Source organism: Gadus chalcogrammus, chromosome 22 (genome assembly GCF_026213295.1).
Source record: "Gadus chalcogrammus isolate NIFS_2021 chromosome 22, NIFS_Gcha_1.0, whole genome shotgun sequence".
In the NCBI taxonomy this organism is placed as follows: Eukaryota; Metazoa; Chordata; class Actinopteri; order Gadiformes; family Gadidae; genus Gadus; species Gadus chalcogrammus.
In genome coordinates, this window is record NC_079433.1 from 15,776,994 (window position 1) to 15,794,614 (window position 17,621).

The 17,621-nt window shown below is 43.6% G+C and overlaps 2 protein-coding genes and 4 non-coding genes across 7 annotated transcripts; all 6 read right to left on the minus strand.

The window, feature by feature from the left end:
- Nucleotides 1–435: 435 nt before the first annotated feature.
- thap7 (THAP domain containing 7) lies at nt 436–4,520 on the minus strand. Of its 2 annotated transcripts, none has more exons than XM_056582808.1 (5): nt 4,191–4,520; nt 3,560–3,639; nt 3,268–3,405; nt 2,534–2,644; nt 436–2,214 (listed from the first exon to the last, which is right to left on the minus strand). In XM_056582808.1, the coding sequence occupies exons 2-5, from the start codon at nt 3,637–3,639 to the stop codon at nt 762–764; spliced, it is 1,782 nt and encodes a 593-aa protein (XP_056438783.1). In that variant the 5' UTR covers nt 4,191–4,520; the 3' UTR covers nt 436–761. The 2 variants fall into 2 exon arrangements, with proteins under 2 accessions (XP_056438783.1, XP_056438784.1); XM_056582809.1 differs by having other exon boundaries at nt 3,744–4,520.
- Nucleotides 4,521–5,618: 1,098 nt separating this feature from the next.
- s100v2 (S100 calcium binding protein V2) lies at nt 5,619–10,359 on the minus strand. The gene is made up of 3 exons (XM_056582810.1): nt 10,168–10,359; nt 8,114–8,239; nt 5,619–6,860 (listed from the first exon to the last, which is right to left on the minus strand). Exons 1-3 carry the CDS (start codon nt 10,174–10,176, stop codon nt 6,687–6,689), a joined length of 309 nt encoding a protein of 102 aa, XP_056438785.1. The 5' UTR covers nt 10,177–10,359; the 3' UTR covers nt 5,619–6,686.
- Nucleotides 10,360–12,814: 2,455 nt separating this feature from the next.
- Nucleotides 12,815–12,949, minus strand: LOC130376366 (small nucleolar RNA SNORA8). The gene has a single exon (XR_008894000.1). It is a non-coding gene; the product is annotated as a small nucleolar RNA SNORA8 (small nucleolar RNA).
- A 165-nt stretch (nt 12,950–13,114) lies between these two features.
- LOC130376372 (small nucleolar RNA SNORA18) lies at nt 13,115–13,246 on the minus strand. Its single transcript, XR_008894007.1, has one exon. It is a non-coding gene; the product is annotated as a small nucleolar RNA SNORA18 (small nucleolar RNA).
- Nucleotides 13,247–13,938: 692 nt separating this feature from the next.
- LOC130376367 (small nucleolar RNA SNORA8) lies at nt 13,939–14,073 on the minus strand. The gene has a single exon (XR_008894001.1). It is a non-coding gene; the product is annotated as a small nucleolar RNA SNORA8 (small nucleolar RNA).
- Nucleotides 14,074–14,238: 165 nt separating this feature from the next.
- Nucleotides 14,239–14,370, minus strand: LOC130376373 (small nucleolar RNA SNORA18). Its single transcript, XR_008894008.1, has one exon. It is a non-coding gene; the product is annotated as a small nucleolar RNA SNORA18 (small nucleolar RNA).
- Between the last annotated feature and the right edge of the window lie 3,251 nt (nt 14,371–17,621).

Consider the following 17,621-nt stretch of genomic DNA (forward strand, 5'->3'; position numbering starts at 1 on the left):
ACAATCCAAACGTATATCAACAGTATTTGCAATTCATATTGAAGGCGTTTTATTTGTACTTTAAATATAAAATTGTATTATCATTTAAATAAATTATTAAATGCAATCACAAAGGATAACAATATATAACATATCCTGTTTAGTCTGCTATTGAGCAATTCATTTTAGCAGACCCTTTAGTTCAATGGGACCAATTCAATTAAATGCATCCAGAGGATGGGGTGAGAAACCTTGCTGAAAAGGACTAGAGGGAGGCTGTGGAAACGCAGGCTCGAACCCGGTTCCTTTATGCTGGTACCGTATTCCTGGAACATAACGTAACATCTAAAAAAATCCATGGTCCTCAAATCATGCTCCTTTTCTGAAGAGCTTGAATGCAGGTTCCCTATTGATGTTATTAACCATGAACTCAACCCTTCTCCAGATGACTGCCTAGACTCTTCCTACCATGAGCAACACCGCAGGGGTCACTGGGGATTCAATCTCAACACTTTCGTGCCATAATCGATCAGAACCAGAAGCAAACCCATTTTTGCCAAAAATTTCCATTTACTTTATAATTGGTGTAGCATGAAACATAACATTGATTTTGGCATTAATTTCAGGTTTATTAGGTCAATTATTTGCAAACATCTCAGAAACACTCAAACATTCATTAAATATTCCATATATACATAAATATATACATATATCCTATCATTTATCATATAGTAAACAAAAAAATAATGGGCTCCATATGAAACTGAAAATGCCACGTTTCTTCAAGTGATGTACTCAGTACTGAGCTGTAGCTGAAAACCTTCCAAATGTTCCTTTAGTTTTTCCCTCACATCTTCTCTCACGACTGTACCCAGAACATTCCCATTGGACGGCTCCAAGCCTCTGTTCGGTATGTCTTCTGGAACCAGCCCTAAATCCGTCTGGAAGGTCAGGTGTGGCTCCAGTATAGTTTGCATATTTCCAGCCCCATCATCAGTGCTGTCCACACCTTTTAATCTGTCCTGGGTGGTGGCGGGCACGAGCAACAGCTGTCCCTCTGTGCTCTCCTGCACAAAAAACACTTGCTGGCAGGGCTCCTTGTAAAGCGCTGCACCCTTGGCTTGACCCACCATGGCACCGAAGTCTGCCAGAGCCGGGCGCGGATCAGGGCCCTGGGAGCCATGCAGCGACTCCTCGCCCAAGAGGACCCGCTGGAGGCCCGCCTGAGCCTGGCTCTGCAGTAGGCTCCGGGAGGGGGGCAGCTTTAAGGCACTTTGTAGATGACTCGTTTTAAACCCGTCTCCGAGCGGTGCCTCCAGAACCATGAGCTGCACATGATCAGTGTTCACCACCAACTCTGGAGCACTCAATTGGTGTTCATGAATGAGGGCCTTCCCTTCGCCATTTATAAACCTGTCCTCGTCACTTCCGGGGGGTTTAAGGAGCGGCAGCCAAGTGCAGCCCTCCTCTTGAGACCTCGCCACGCCATGCCGCGCACCAGTGAGTTCCCTTCTATCTGCAGCCCTGGAAACAGAGCGCGGACCTCTGTCGCAGCACCCGTCCCCTGCTCTGTTGCAGCTGAAGCAGTACTCCCCCACGTCCTCGTCCTCCGCGGCGGGCTCCCCAAGCCCGGCCTCCTCGCTCTCCATCTCCCCTTCGCTCTCCTCCGGCTGGGCCCAGAGCGAGCCGTCGCCGTCGCCCCCGGCCCGGGCGGCGGCCCCCCTCAGCCGCCCGCCGCCCAGCCAGCCCCTCCTGGCCCTCGGCCCGTCGTCCGGCCCCGCGGGCCGCAGCCGCTTCTCCCGGAGCCGGGACAGCGCGCTCCGCAGCCGGTTCTCCCGGCGCCGCGCGGCGCTCAGCTGCCGCAGGGCCTTCTCCAGGCAGTCCACCGCACGCTCGCAGCGCCGCCGCCACAGCAGGGGACACAGCTGGGCGTAGCTGTGCTCCCTCCGCAGGTAGAACCCGGGGGCAGGGGGCAGGCGCCGCATGTAGCGGGACGGGGAGGCGGGGCACTCGGCGGGCGGAGACTCTCGGGGGACCGGAGGAGAGGGACAGCCGTCCGTCAAGGAGACGGGCTGGGCCTCGGAGGAGGCCTCGTCCAAACAGGCCAGCGGGTGGAAGACATCGGCCTCCGCACACAGGCCGGCCTTCTCCTGCTTTAACGGTGGGGGGTCACGGATGTCCTCCCCGTTCTCGGCCTCCACGCGGTCCTCTTTGATTGTGACCGGTGGCTTCTGTCTGGAATATAGAATATCGAGCTCCTAGCGTTACAACCACAAACGATTCAGGGCATGTGGAATTATTCCTCATTAGCCAATGCTACGACAGCTAAATAACGGACAGTTACAGAAAGCCTCTCTGCATAGTTATAGGAGTAGATTTACACTCTGTTGTCCCTGAACCTCTTTGTTCATATTAAACATCAAAATTAAACATCTGCATTTGACTATAGGCTAGGCGTGACCACGATTGAGGCGTTTACTTGAACATTTTCAGAAACGTTTGAGAAAAAATAAAACGAGACCACACTTTTATGGAGAAACCAAAGTATATGGACCTGAGATGAAGCGCTTCCTTCTTCCGAGGGCGGCCGGGCCCTTTGCGTTTGGGCCCCAGCGACGCATCAAACACGGTAGGGAAGGCATCCTCTCTCAGCCTGCGGATTCCACTGTGAAGATAACCACGGCAGATACATTTGACTAAATGTCCCAGCAATAGTAGCCTCATGAGGCCATCCTGATATTCAAATATGATTAACTTGTTCAGAGATTCAGCCAATCAGAGTATTGCTAGTAAACTGGCCGAATCTGGTTGAAAGTAAAGCAGAAACATTTTGTTATCTCAGAAAAGCCGTCTATGCAGATTTCTGCTATCTTGTAACATTATTAGCCTCTGATAGGCAGAATATGTTCTGTAGCCTTGGGGCGTTTTCCATGAGAGTGAAGCGTTTATTCACATTTTTTCCCTTTTCCAATCACTAATTAAGAGGCAACTCGGCTAAAAACTGTGACCTTGTGGTTGCCTAGTAAGAGTAAATGAAAAAGACGCAGCAAGCTGCTTTTTTTAATGGTAAGTTGAACAAGAAAATGCAGCATGGTGCATCTCGTGATGAGCCAGTTGGATGGAGAGGGCAATGGAGGCCAGACCACCGGAGAAACTGAATGTGAACTCGCAAAACTGGGATGGTCTCATGAGGCTTTAGCAATAGTTCCTCACAATTCAAACTTTGCACAATTTAAAATGACATAATGACATAACAATTCAAAATGACATAATCTGAAAATCACAGACCTGTATCCAGTGAGCTCAAAATTTTCTGGAGTAAAGTGTTTTGAGCAGAAGTAAACAAAGTCTGTTTGGGGGTCCCAAAGACCCTTGCGGTGTGAATTTGTAATCCATAAATTCCTTCGGCTGGCTCCCTTGGGCAATCTAGACAGAGCAAAAATAAAGTTATGGACCATATTAAATTGTCATTCCTAACTGTGGAGATCCACAGAACACATTAAATAGCAGTTCTTTAAATTATGGATACATAAATGATAACAGATGTGATCCAAGAGTTTTCATTTTTCATAGTTCTTACTTGTGAAAAGTAATGCCAGCCTTGCGAGTTTCACGGTTATCGCGAGATTTGCAGCCTCCAGCTGAGCAATGTCGAGGCATCTGCAATCCATCGTAGAACACAAAGTGTGATTCAATACAATTAGCTGCTAGGTTAATTATTAGTTAAAAAGAGACATTCAACTGAAAAAAATCAAAGTCACAACCAGAAGGTACTTCGTTGCTGTGTCTCCTTTAAGGAAATGACCTGACTTGCAGTGACCCAGGATAAGGACACATGATGGTGGTACAACTGGTTGTCTGCATGTTGGTACTGGTTGTCTGGGTGGCCGATGGTCGCCAAGTGCTCATTTTCAGTGAAATAACTTGCACTTGAGAAACGAGTAGCTTTTGGATATTTTGAATTTGACCATTAATTTGTGACGGTTCGACATAAATGTGTAATGACCAACATGTTACGTCGTGGTCTCCATCTTATTGCTGGTACAAGGGTTTAGCTCACTGTTAATGACCAATAACATGACCCACACTAGGCTTTTCGTGGTACCTGATATATATATGGGTTGGACGCAACGCTCAGTCACATACAGTCAAACATGAACGGAATACTACTGAAACTACGGATATCTAGGTGAGAATATTGCAGTAAAGACCTTTGTGCTGACGCTCTGGACCTCACGAAGATGGCGGTTCTTCTCTTCCGCTCCAGGGCTTCTTCCTCTATGGTGCAGTTAGCCGACCTGAATCCCATTATCGCCATCTAGTGTCAAAATGTAAATATGCACCCACCCCCACTGTTATCAAGAACAAAAAAAAAGAGAAGAAAATACTAACCCCTTGCCAGATATTGTATATAACCCCCTCGTATTATAGTTGGACTAAATGTAGATGGTGTATGTGCAATGAGTATCTAGCCTACACAACAGCAACTCCCTGAATGAGACATTGGCACAAAATCTCTTCATTAAAGCTGACGGCCAGTACAGCTTCAGATTCATGTTAGGATATTTGAGAATGGGCATCCCAATAAATCGCAGTTTGACCACATCAAACATGAGTCAAACATGGTAGGACAATCATAACAACACATGTTTTCCCCCAAGAATTATGGCCACAGTGCGTGAACGAAAGAATCCCTTGATGTTTTTTCTTCAAGAGAATGAAAGAAGGCGTGCTCCTGATTATATCCCAGAGGGCTATGAGACGCACATGAAAACAATTTGGCTGACAGTAGAACCTGAGACCAATGGCATTCGAACAAATCATTCTCGATGATGTGCTCATAGAAACTGGAGACGCTGCCACTGGCAGGCAGGAAGCTGAGTCAGGCCTTCGCTATGTTCCAAATGACTGCTTTTACAAAACGCAGAGGAGAGAGCATTTCATGGGACACTCCACGAAACCCACACAAAGCACACAAACACACTCTGGACAGCATCCACAGGCTGTGTCCTCCCTCGAGGGACGGATCGGGTTTGAATCCGTCAAGAGTTCAAGGACTCTTCTAGCAGGCATCCCAGTTGCAACAGCAGTGTCGTGGCAACCACGTAGAGGTCAGTACTTTTTGGTGGCGGTGGTACAACATAAGCAGCCCGTCTTTCTCCTCTGAGACACCGCCGTTGGAGGCAGGCGGGACACCTGGGGCGGTCATCCTCCATGTCCATGATGACCATGGAAACAGACACGCCCTGGCCATCGAATCCAAAAACCAGGGGTTTGTTGTTGTGAATGAACCGTTTTCATGTTGCCAGATCGGATCACATTATTGATTAACTATATACATACTTAGAGTTGTTATTTGAGTGTTATTGGTTGGAAATGGCCTAGCCTTCCGTTACCTATTAGTTAATGAAATGCTTAGTGAGAATACGTGTTGCAGTTTAATGTTTTTGCCTCTGTATGATATGGTTTAGATGACATACCACTCCACCAGCTCATGTCTGATATATCTGCCAGACATGGATGCAGTGCTTCTTGTGAGGCTGGGGCTTTAAATAAGCACCCGATGCATTATGACGTTTAAATAAGTGAAACGATAACTTGTATGGTGAGGCTTATGCATTTGTAAACACAGTAAATAGGATTACAAAAATATAATTGTGTGTTTGTCTTTAATGAAATAAAGGTGCAGGATGTAATTGAATATACAAAGAAAGGTTGCATATCAAGAAACTGTATAAACAATACAAAAATGCAAATTTGCCCAAACTAATATTCAGGCATGTCTATGAGTATCGAGTGTTGTACGAAACCTTTGCACTAATATCTTCATATTGCCACATTTGATCGAATGATAAAGCTTGAAGACATCCCAATCATTTAAACCAAAAATAAATTCTTTGGGCTACTTTACTTTCTTCAAATGTTTATTTAATAAATGGTGTAAGGTATCCTATGATGTCACATTGGCCAGTACACAGATAACATCGTTGTATAAATACAGATTCAAAGTCATATTGAGGAGCAAAAGAACAAACACAACTTTCTATTGTACACAAATTTGGCGAAGGAATTAGTCTTGAGTCTTTCATTCAAGTTCTAACACTTAAATTAGATAATCCCAAATTGCATTTGAGTTGAACTCCAATATGCATGATCTGTTGTTTATTACTTCAGGGTTAATTAGAATATACCTCTATCTTAAAGCTTTAATGCTCAAGTAAAGAAAATACTGTAAACTTGATTATTGCTGGATGTCATTTAATGAACATGTAATGAAAAGGTTTGCTTCAAATGAACCAGAATGCTTACTTCAGATATGTTTATGTAAAGCAATTTTAGTCACTGTATTTCAGACACGGAGAAAGGGTGTAGTTCATGATGCTGAAAGCCTACATTATAGAGAAACCAAACAAAACTATATAACACAGGAATGTCTCTCTCTGGTTAAATACCATTTGTCGCAATATATGTTGTAATTTCTTGTAAATTAGGTTTTTGTATTTTTGGAAAGTTACAATTGTAAACATCTGAAACTGGTGCCATTCACTATTGCAAATCAGAAAGGGCGAATTGTACAGGCTCTGGCAGGGAGCTTGTCCTCTCCTGGGACTAAGGGGTTAATGCTGCCCTGCCGGCGGCCTGACGGTTAAAGGCTGGGATGGCTAAGCCGAGATGAATAGATGGTAAAGGTGCCGGATCCCGGGCCCTTACAGCACGATGCAGCTGCATTTGGACACCTTGTCGAGGCTGCTCAGACCGTACTGCTGGGTGGCTTGTGATTGGATAAGACTCCAGAAGCGCTCAAAGGACACGCCCTCCCCATCGCCAGACACGCCCATCTTCTGGAGCATCTCGCTCCATCCCGCGTCCGTGCCAACGGTCTGTAGGGAACAGGGTGGGTCGTTCATTTTATTAAATAAAGCTTGATAAAAGGTTGACACCCTAAACTCCAAAACTAACCAAACAATATTACTTATTTGTGTGTCAACTACGAGATCAACGAGATCCAACATTAATTGTGTTCCTAAAAAGTTGATAAGGTAAGATTTAAGAGTTATTATTTGATTGATTCCTTGGAAATAGCATAGCCATCTGTCAGCTATTAGTCAATGAAATGCACAGTGAGAACATCTGTTTAGCTTCGACTGTGCCCGCCTCTGTATGAGACTACATCGATTTTAGACAGCTTGCCTTCCATTTCTGACTACTCAGGATTTCTCCGCCATGATAGGTTCAGGAGAACCTGCTTACCAGTCAATCTAAGGTGAGTGAAACTCAAGACTTCAATGGGGGAGGACAAAGGGAGGGAGGAAGTGGAGAGGGAGGGGACGTCTTTTGGTTTAGTCTCAGTATCTCTCTCTCTTCTGCTCTCTCTTTCCAACGGTTGAATCGTATTTACAGTAACTAAAACCACGGCTGTTTGAGATTAACCCAAACAGGATCATGCACCAAGCATGGAGTGGGCTCATATTGAGAATGTACGCTCTGTTTTGATAGGGTATTAAAATGTCTCCAATATCTCCCTCTGAATCTCCATTCTCTGGAGTAGTGTTTGAATGTATTCTGCCATTGTACGGCTCCTTAAATATACTACTTTTCAAACATCAGAGTCCATCTGTGAGTGCAGCTCCCATAAGCTGGGTGTTAGCGGTGCAGAAGTTGTCAGACCACACCCTACAGCTGGGATCAGTGGTAGGCGGGGCAAGGCCAGTGCACATGCTTAAAGGAGAGGGGAAGACAGGGTGTTGTGCAATTGACAACCACACCTTGGTGCTCTCATTGCGTCTCACACAGACACATACGCAGACACACTACTCGATCTTCAAGCTAAACCCATTGACCCATGACTTTTGAGGTATCGTAGTTATAGGGTTGTGATCATTATTGAGTCGGCTCTGCTTAGTTCGCCGTTGAACTGTGTCAGTGTTCTTAATTATGTTAAGATGAAAAATGTACTGTCGCTGTATTCATCGGTTCTTGCTTGTGAAAGAGGGGAATAAATACAATACAAATAAAGATTCACACCATTCAATTCAGCTATGACACAGACATAATGGTGCGTCAGACCTGGGTCTAGAAAACTCCTATTTGACCTGTTGTTCAGGCACCGGGGGGGTGAGGTGACGAGGTTTACCGTGGCCAATGTGGGCATCTGGGAGGAGACCAGTCCCTTGAACTCGTCCGCCTTCAGAGTGGCTCCACTGCCAGCCTTGTGGAACTCGTCCACCATTGTAGAGATGGCCTTCTCGAGATCTGTGAACTACGGAGAGGTGAAGAAGCAGAAGATGGTTAAAAGGATGATTCCAGAAGGAGAGCCTGTAGTGTGGGATACAGGATGTGGGTGACTTTAAGTTTGGAAACAAGCCACACCAACGCGGAAAGACCGGCAACATTCCATTCAAACATAGCGATGTTTAAACGGGCTTTCACACAAGCTAACACAAACCAACGGATCTGATGACAAAGTGAGCACACCTGTAATTTTACTCCCATGACCATGTACTTAATAATGTAATAAATAATAACATTAATCTGTTATATATAATAATTTTTGATTGATGCATGTTTGATGCACAAGCAACCACAGTGGTCCATCTCTGTGTCCGTTTCTGGTATGACTCGGTACTATGGAATGTGAATGACAGTCAAAAGCATCTACACAAACATGCACGCAGACACGAGCACACGCACCCACTACGTCAAAGTGTTTGTCGGCTACCAACTTTGTAAAATAAAATACTTTAACTCGACAATTGTGCTAATACCATTATTAAATGTTGTTCTTGATTGGATGCCGTCTCTGTTGTCAACGTTGAGTGAAATATATCTGAAACTAATCAGAACCCTGATTAGCTAGTTGGTTGATGACGGTCTACCATACACTAAATAATTACTTTAACACATAGCATTATGTTCAGTTCTTCAACTTTGTTCTCTAAAAAGGTTGATGGCCAGTGTATTAGATTACGTGGGATTAATAAGGGCGAACCTACTCTTTTAATGTACTTCCAGACCCATAAACCATACTTTATTGAACGCATGGATTTGCATGAGAAAATCCACATGGGTGTATTAATCTTAGGCTTACGTTTTACAAGGTAGTTTCCAAGGTATCAAAATCTCTAATTTAACCTTGGCCCCGCCCTCCTTATAGTGCATCCATACTTGTATAACAGGTTAAAAAGTAAACTGCTGCTGTGGGGTTATAAGCCTGTTGGCAATTCCACTTTTAATAGGGGATCTGCCATGTCCAACATGGCTTTTATTAGGCCTATGAAATACAGTTGTGCATAACTTACACTCAGTATGTACAGAGCTAGGCCTTTTGTGATCAATAGTTTTCTGTTGATGCTTCAAATCCCATCCCATTGAACAAGGACTCAATGTGAGGACATTCAGATGGTACACACTGTAAAGTAATTAAAACACCCAAAATGCTGGGTTACTAGTGTAAAAGTTCGGATGAGGAGCTCCATTGATTCATCATATCAGCGAATACCTGCGTGTATTCTGCATTGTGAGCTCAGGTTTACTAGACAGCCTGGTGGCCCGAACCTGGGGTGAGGCTGGAGAGCAGGCCTCTGCTGAAACGTAACTTTACTATCCAAATCAATAATCGTCGGTCATGTGTTTGTTCTCTGAATAAAATATTGTTTCTGACAGCAGTGTTGTAGTGAGGGGTCTGTCACATTGTGACCATCGATAGCTAGGACGTCTCGGGACGTCCTGGAGTGAAACTCCACGCAGACGGTGGAGCCTCGGTCTGCTTGAGGACCTCCGCCCGGTTCTGTCCTAAAGATCTGACCTGCAGCTCAGAACCCGAGTCACACTAGGACTGTCTCCTCGTACAAACGCTGGTACAAAGTCACTTATTCTGTAGTCTTGGTTCAGATGGATCAAGCAGACCAAGTCAAATTATTGAGGAATAAAAGATGATCTCACGTCGACGCGATTAACTGTAATTGGCTTAATATTCTGCACTGAGAAACTCATGTTGCGTTCATGAAATCTTTCCAAACCAAACTTGGGCGTAGTGTGAAGTCGTTGAACTTCGGCTACTTCAAGGGACAAAGTTGTTAAATAGTTGCACAAGTTATAGGAAATGACTGTAACTAGAAGTAGGTACTTCAACCGGACCAATCCTCTTATTAGTTTACGATGAATAAAGATTGAAGCCTTTAGCCTTACCTGAACCATGTTGGATGTTGGGTTGTTTTAGCTTGAAGTCTGAACCGTCCTTTCTCCGGGAGCGAAATGTTCCTTCTCTCTTCAGTTTCCCATTCCTCTGTGACTGGCTGGCTGCATTCCTAGATACTCCCTCAAGTTGGAGAAAAAAACAAAAAAAAACTGGATCCGTGTCAGTCAGGAAGAGCTTGGACCAGATCACAGACTAACACCTTCAGGGACCTTACATATAAGAACATTCGACCTTGCCAATGTTATTTAACCCATATCCTGATTGTGTTTTGTTATAGATATTTATAGAGGACGAGCAATAATTTCCACATCTGGAAATATTTATGAGCTCAAAAGTTGACACGTGTTTTTCGCACTGAAGCCCACCCTAGATCAACATGACGGGGGGGGGGGAGCTCTGCTTTGGACGGTTATGTTAAGTGGTCTGTGTTTACAATATTTTGCCTATTGTTCTGTTTTCACATCTCCCCTGCAGCTCAATGGCCTAAACCGTGTGTGATAGAGGTTTGATGACGCCAGAGCTGTGTGTGCATGCCCAGCCTAACCCGCCCCCGGGTGGGGTGGGGTCGGTAAGGAAACAGGTTCTGGCAATCCGGTTTACTGACTTAGAGTGAGATTGTGTAGACTAGAGGGATCAACGCTTTGAGCGCGAATGGTTGGTTTCCATAGGAGAGGCATGTCTGAATAATCTTATCTGCTCCTTATATTTAAACACCAAATCATTGCACAACTACTTGGTTATCTTCGGTTTAGTGGACGTTGCTACAAGTCGTTTATAGCGAGACCAGCAAATCCTGACATTGTCCATGTCCGAGTGTCCATTTGCGCGTAGGTGTGTCAGACGCTCATGTCGAGGTCCGAGTCGCCCATGTCCATGTCTTTCTGCCGGGACGAGACGCAGAATCCCTGAAAAGAGACACGTAGGCGGCCGCACCCCGTTGTGCGAACCAGCCCCCCCCCCCCAAGGATACCAACAAGGATTTGATTTGGCAGTTGTTTCAATGGCTCAAATAGTCGATTATATGGAAATTATATTCAGACTGCTGCAGAAAGACGAGCGCAGTACCTCATGGTATATTTTAAAACCCAAGACTCTACCCCAGGTTGCTGTCCATGTGCTACAACTCACGGTGCCCTCATCAGGCCTGACTAAAAGCAACTTGCTTTAGATTGCGACGGCCACCCACTCAAACCTAGCCTTCTTTGCCACCCCGAACGAATTATTTAAGCAATTAATGAACCCTTTACATTAAGCATTGAACACCCCCTCCCCATGCTAGGAAATAATCACAAGCTGTGACCTGCACTCAATGAGTCATGCAGAAGTTCATTTCAGCAAAACAAACAAGTTCTCAGGAAAATTGCATTATACTTGAAGTGGATCAGAAAATAAGGCCACGGTTTGGCATAATTTCATTTTATTGAAACTGACAGACATGACAGGAAATTTTGTAGAGAAGTCGATTTTTTTCATTTCTTGGTCTGCTCATCAAGCATCAACGAAAGCTGCAACATGAGAAGATATGCACATTAAGAACACATACAAAGCCATGAAGGGTATAGATTTGAGTCACTTTAACTGCAAATATTGTTGCTCCTGAAGATGAGAAATAAGCTATATAAAGCCAATGTACAACCATCAGCAGAGAGCAATTGCTTTGGGACCATTGCGTAAGGAACAGACTTGGGATAGTCACTGGCCCTCTTTGAAAAATGGTCCGGTGTTCAGGCATCAGAATACCATCTAATACCTACATCTAGAACTCCTATGACGGCGCAGCCACGATCCACATGTTGTACGTCAGTCTGGACACCACCTGTAATCACACAATTCATGTTTAATAATTAAAACAAAATACAAGTTTCTCATCAGCAATCACTTACAGACATCTCATACGACTGAATGTCAGTCGAGGACACTTTACATTAAGATAAGATGTTCCCAGCAGGTGTCCACAGCAGTGTTGCTAGCGGAACCCACTGGAATAGATCTGCTTTATGGTCATATCCACAGCAAGATGGGAACAAGGATCCTAAATGCCTTGGTAAATGACCAATACAAAGTTCAAACTAAGACCCACCAGATGAGTCTTCATGTATTTTAGACTATGCAGTGCTTCATTCAGTATGAATTAAGAGAAGTGTTCAATACCTGAAGGACGGCCACCAGCATGTGTTCCTTCCACAGAGGAGGGTGAACCCATAGCCGTGCCTGTTGGTCCAGAAGAAGCAGATCAGTCACATTGCCAAGACTACAGCCCAACACAATTCAATAGTAAAAGGCTAAAAAAACACTTATGGAAGTATCTGGCTATAATAAGCCTGTAATTATTTCAAACAGTTTAGATTATTTTATTGGACGACTACATGCATGCCTCAGTCCGTGCACTCATTACACATGCTGAAGTCACCGAAGGCCAGGCAGACCCACTGTTAAATCCAGCGTGCTAGTCTTACATTTGAGTGGTGGGAATTTTTCCAGTTTTAAATTGCACAACATTTAAACTTCAATGACTCATTTCTAAGATTAATTAAAAATGCTCCCAAAAGTACATAGGCATAAACTATGTAGGGCTGAAAATAATATTTTTAGCCGTTCGTAACATTTATAGAAGCTACTAGATTGGTTGCCTACAGTTAGTGTGGCAGCAAGTTTACCAGGACTCCAAGCACTGGCAGCAAGGAGACCAACGATGCCAATACTGCGTTCTTCTCGCACCGACTTTTGAACAGACCAGTTGGAGAAGCAACTGTCTGCAGATACTGCAGTGCTTTACTCAGGAACAAGAGCCCAGAAGTAGTTCACTCACCTGGGCCATCAGTGGACTTCTGCTTGATTTCCACGCGTCATGGACCCTAGAAACAAGTTCAAAGCAGAATTAATATACAAGCGCCCCCTGGCAAAAAGCAAAGATTGTTGTTCCTGGAAAAGGAGTTGAATTGTTCTGTCGTTTTATCCCACCTGGTAAATTATAGTCACCACATGGGTAAAGCAAACTACAGCTTAGTCTGTGAGGCATTTCCAACGATATGGCCCTATGGTAGAGGGTCCATCGGGATAGGCCTCAGTAAAGAGAATATAGAGTATAGTGAGGAATGGAAAGATATAAAACTCACTCTGTCAAGTTCCCAACCAAGGTCTCTCCTGGAGAACAGCACTGCAGCCTCCACTGGGCCACATGTCTGACATGGTCATCAAGGGACCTGAGGAACAAAAAGAACAGTCTAAATTACATATTTATCAAGAATATTAAGAGCTACATTGCAACTGGTAGACCTTTGAACATAAAAATCCAAGCTGCGACTGGCTGCAGATAGCATATAGTCTTTTCATTTAACAAAAAATAACACGGATACAAAATATAAATCTTAATATATACTAATTGAGCAACTCCTCTGTACCATATTAACTTTCAGCACAAAACCTATAGAGACGTGACATTTAAGCCATCACTTGCAAATGATATTAGAGATTAAAACTGTTTAAATTGAAGAAATGTCAAATTAAAGAAAGGGTAGGCCATTCACTTTTGAAATCAGTTTGCTGCGACTACATCCCAACTCATTGAAATGTAAAAATGCTCAAGACACCAAATGCATTCATTGTGGCTGCATCAAGCCTGTTAAATCATTTCAACCAACCCAAATTAGCTTATTTGTTCGACTACATACATAGTCTTCCAAAGCCTGTGCAAATATATCATATTTTCAGCCATCTTTCCTATCATTTATAGCATTTACTAGATTGGTTGCCTACATAGTTAGTGTTGCAGCAAGTTTACCAGGACTCCAAGCACTGGCAGCAAGGAGACCAACGATGCCAATACTGCGTTCTTCTCGCACCGACTTTTGAACAGACCAGTTGGAGAAGCAACTGTCTGCAGATACTGCAGTGCTTTACTCAGGAACAAGAGCCCAGAAGTAGTTCACTCACCTGGGCCATCAGTGGACTTCTGCTTGATTTCCCTGCGTCAGGGACCCTAGAAACAAGTTCAAAGCAGAATTAATATACAAGCGCCCCCTGGCAGAAAGCAAAGATTGTTGTTCCTGGAAAAGGAGTTGAATTGTTCTGTCGTTTTATCCCACCTGGTAAATTATAGTCACCACATGGGTAAAGCAAACTACAGCTTAGTCTGTGAGGCATTTCCAACGATATGGCCCTATGGTAGAGGGTCCATCGGGATAGGCCTCAGTACAGAGAATATAGAGTATAGTGAGGCATGGCGAGTTAGCCTATATCACTCATCTAGGTTCCCCTCCCTTACCACACCCGACTGTTCCGAACCTTATTTTGAATTTCTTTATTTTGTTTTCTAGTTTATTTTCTATATGCATTGTATATGATGTAAAGTGTCTTCGAGGGACCTCCCAAAATAGCGCTTTATAAATCCTATCTATTATTACTACCATGGACTTGGATTAAATATTGAGCATTCCATAATTACCATGAAGGCTCTCGTGGACAATGGCACTCCTGCTTCCAGAAAGCCGCTCAAAGGAGATGCTCCACATGGCATCAGACCTGGTCATCAAGGGACCTGCAGAACAAGAGCATGCTAAATTACACATTTCTTAAGAATATGAAGAGCTACATTTTAGCTACGTCGTTCATAGAAATAAGTGTCATTCACGAGGTCAGAGCAGTTGAACTATTTCAGCTAATCATTACGACACAACATTTCTCTCGCATACTTCATGCAACTTACCAACATGTCAGATGACTACCAAGGGTACCTTGCATGTTGATCTAAAGACAAAACAAGACGATAGAAAAATGTTATCTAAATTCTTAAGATGCTTTGGCAGAATGAAGAAAAAAACAATTCAAGAACATCATTGTCAACTCTTCTTAGTAACACTGCTGTTGATTGACACAGCAGTGGGTTGCAGGAGATGAGATTAATCTGTGCACAGCAACGTCAGGTAAACCCACTGAATCAAGGCCTAACTTGAGCGCAGCACGCAAATCTAAACATTTAAGCAAAAATGGGTTCAATACTTACATGGCTTTTACCCCGACTTCTTGGAATCATCGTAGTATTCCAAAAATATCCTGAAAATACAAGGGCAACACTTAAACATAACGCAAGTAAAATAATGAAACTAGTCGCAGCTGACCTAATTAGCATGTGTCAGGCCTCATTGTCACGATACAGCAACTGAAGCGCCGTAGTGAAAGCTAAACCTGAGTCAGTCTAGCCACGGCAGTTATGGTACTGACCAATGGGAATGGACATTCCTAAACTGAGTGGCCCTCCAGTGTAATACCAAACTACAGAGATCGATATTGCTGTTGCTTTGGATTAGAATGAAACGCCCATGAAAACTAATATTGAAAAAGTGAAAATATGGCCATTAATTTGCGTGATATTGATTTATAAAGAAGTGGGTTAGGCAAAACTGCAAATGCAAGCAATGCAAACATAAAAAGGTGCTCCATGCGCAGTTTGCGCTAACGCTAGGGATCTAGCATCGTGGGTAGCTAGCCTTAGCCTCGAGTTCACAATGAAAAATAAAATGTGTGGAGTAGGTACTCTACAAATCCGCAGCATTTGTACACATGCATTACTGCCCCGATGGATTAACTAATCACAAATGGATTAGGTACCTTTCCTTAATTTAGGATCACCACGTGGTGATACGAGTCTCTGCATGCATACCAGTTACAGAATACAATAAGTACATTTTAAAACAATTCTAAGAATGGAATTAATTTAGGTCTGAATACATGCATTTTACTATGCTAACCGATGTTCATCTGCTAGAATCTGAATTAATACTCAGCTCACCGTAGTACTATGACTGCAGAACATCGAAAGCAGTCGAGAAGAACTTCCTTAAAGACGACGGGGTACTATATATACCCTGAATTACGACACTTTACCTTCTTACGGCAAACGCAGTTCCGGCCGGTATACCTTTCACAATAATGGTGCATGCATTTCCGCTTGGAGATTTTTCGACAGGCAATAAGTTGAATAGGCCTACTAGACGCATAGCATGCATATCAAATTTATATGGATTTATGAATGAACACGAAAACGTTCACTTGTATGTATTTCTCCTTCCTGAAATTATTATTATTATTATATGCATAATATATGTGGTAAGTTAACTCTGTGTTATAACATTTTTTTTTTTTTTTTACAAAAAAAGCTTTTGATGCGTCCCAAACACTGCTGCTCAGGACTATTCGGTCTGTGAGGCAGCAGCTCTCTTGGCCATGACCAGCTTCAGATCATCGACTGCACCTGAATGAAGCGGTGCTCTTGCGGCTGACGCTGCCTCCTGATAGGCTGGTAGGTAACACGGATGAATAAATAGGATTGGTTCCACAACAAAAAATGTCCCAATGTCTCGAATAAAACACATTGTTGGTTGGCATCACGTTTTTTTTTAATGTTACATGTTTTGACAATATGACCTTCATCATTACATCTACTTCAAAGAAACCAAAGAGGTTAAATATTTTAAATACTTTTATTAACTGAAATCTAGGCCTTGGGGTCATGGCAGCTACCTTCAAACATACCCTGCGGTTACATCATATATTTAGGAGATTATAACAGTACCTCGAAAAGAAGCCTATCTCAGGTCCAAACCGTTTTTAAAAGGTAGCCAAATTAAGCATATGGTTGCCTAATAAAGCATAGGCATGACCACTAGCCCCATCAGTATGCTTCTAGTCGGAGCGTGCTCCATGGACTGACCGGTACTACCCGGCCCGCATCCCTCCCTCATCCTTCAAGCCCAGAGTTCACCGCGGCGGCTGTGTACTCAGGACTCCTGTGACGTCTCTGCTAAGCCCTTCAAATCTGCTTTTCTCTGACAGAAGACCTGCTCCTTTCTCTGCTGCTCAAGATTAACACCAACGACCGTTCTTGTAAAGTTTAAGGTAAATTAGAAATTCAGTCTAGGAAACAATACATTTTACTAAATGCATTTGGTCAATAACTATACCAGTTAGAAAGTAGACACCTGTCGATTGGTTCAGAACGAGAGCGCAGGCGAATTAACGGGACTTGAGACATTAAGCAACAGAACGGACCTGCAGCGGAGAGGAGATCCCTCCTCAACCCCCACCTTGAACCCGCCTCAAGATCGAAATAACAAGTAAGAAAAAGTTAAAGATGAACGTCACTTGTCGTAGGCTAAGGTAGGCTACCTCATGTAGTTTGGCTAATCAGATAGGAGTAAGAATGTGACAGTGCTGTTGCCTCTCTGTGATGAGTATGTATGCTCTCCCCGTATCACCTGGATTTCTTCCCACACAGAATGTATAAGCCAGCATGTTGCTCCTGCTAGTGGACCTAGGCACTGAGCCAACTTGCTGCAGATATGGGTTAAATGCATGAATCCAATTCCCCTCAGTGGACACACTTTGCATATTATATAGGAAAACATTTTCGTGGCCCGTAAATAGTTTATCATTGCAGTGTGTCTAA

What these genes read in the sequence shown, in the direction of transcription:
- thap7 (XM_056582808.1), bottom strand. Translation starts at nt 3,639, where the DNA reads ATGCCTCGACATTGCTCAGCTGGAGGCTGCAAATCTCGCGATAACCGT. An exon ending in GCTGGCATTACTTTTCACAA is followed by an intron (nt 3,406 to 3,559) that starts GTAAGAACTATG and finishes TGCTCTGTCTAG; the next exon opens with ATTGCCCAAGGGAGCCAGCC. An exon ending in AAGGAAGCGCTTCATCTCAG is followed by an intron (nt 2,215 to 2,533) that starts GTCCATATACTT and finishes TCTATATTCCAG; the next exon opens with ACAGAAGCCACCGGTCACAA.
- s100v2 (XM_056582810.1), bottom strand. An exon ending in AGATGCCCACATTGGCCACG is followed by an intron (nt 6,861 to 8,113) that starts GTAAACCTCGTC and finishes TGTTCCCTACAG; the next exon opens with ACCGTTGGCACGGACGCGGG.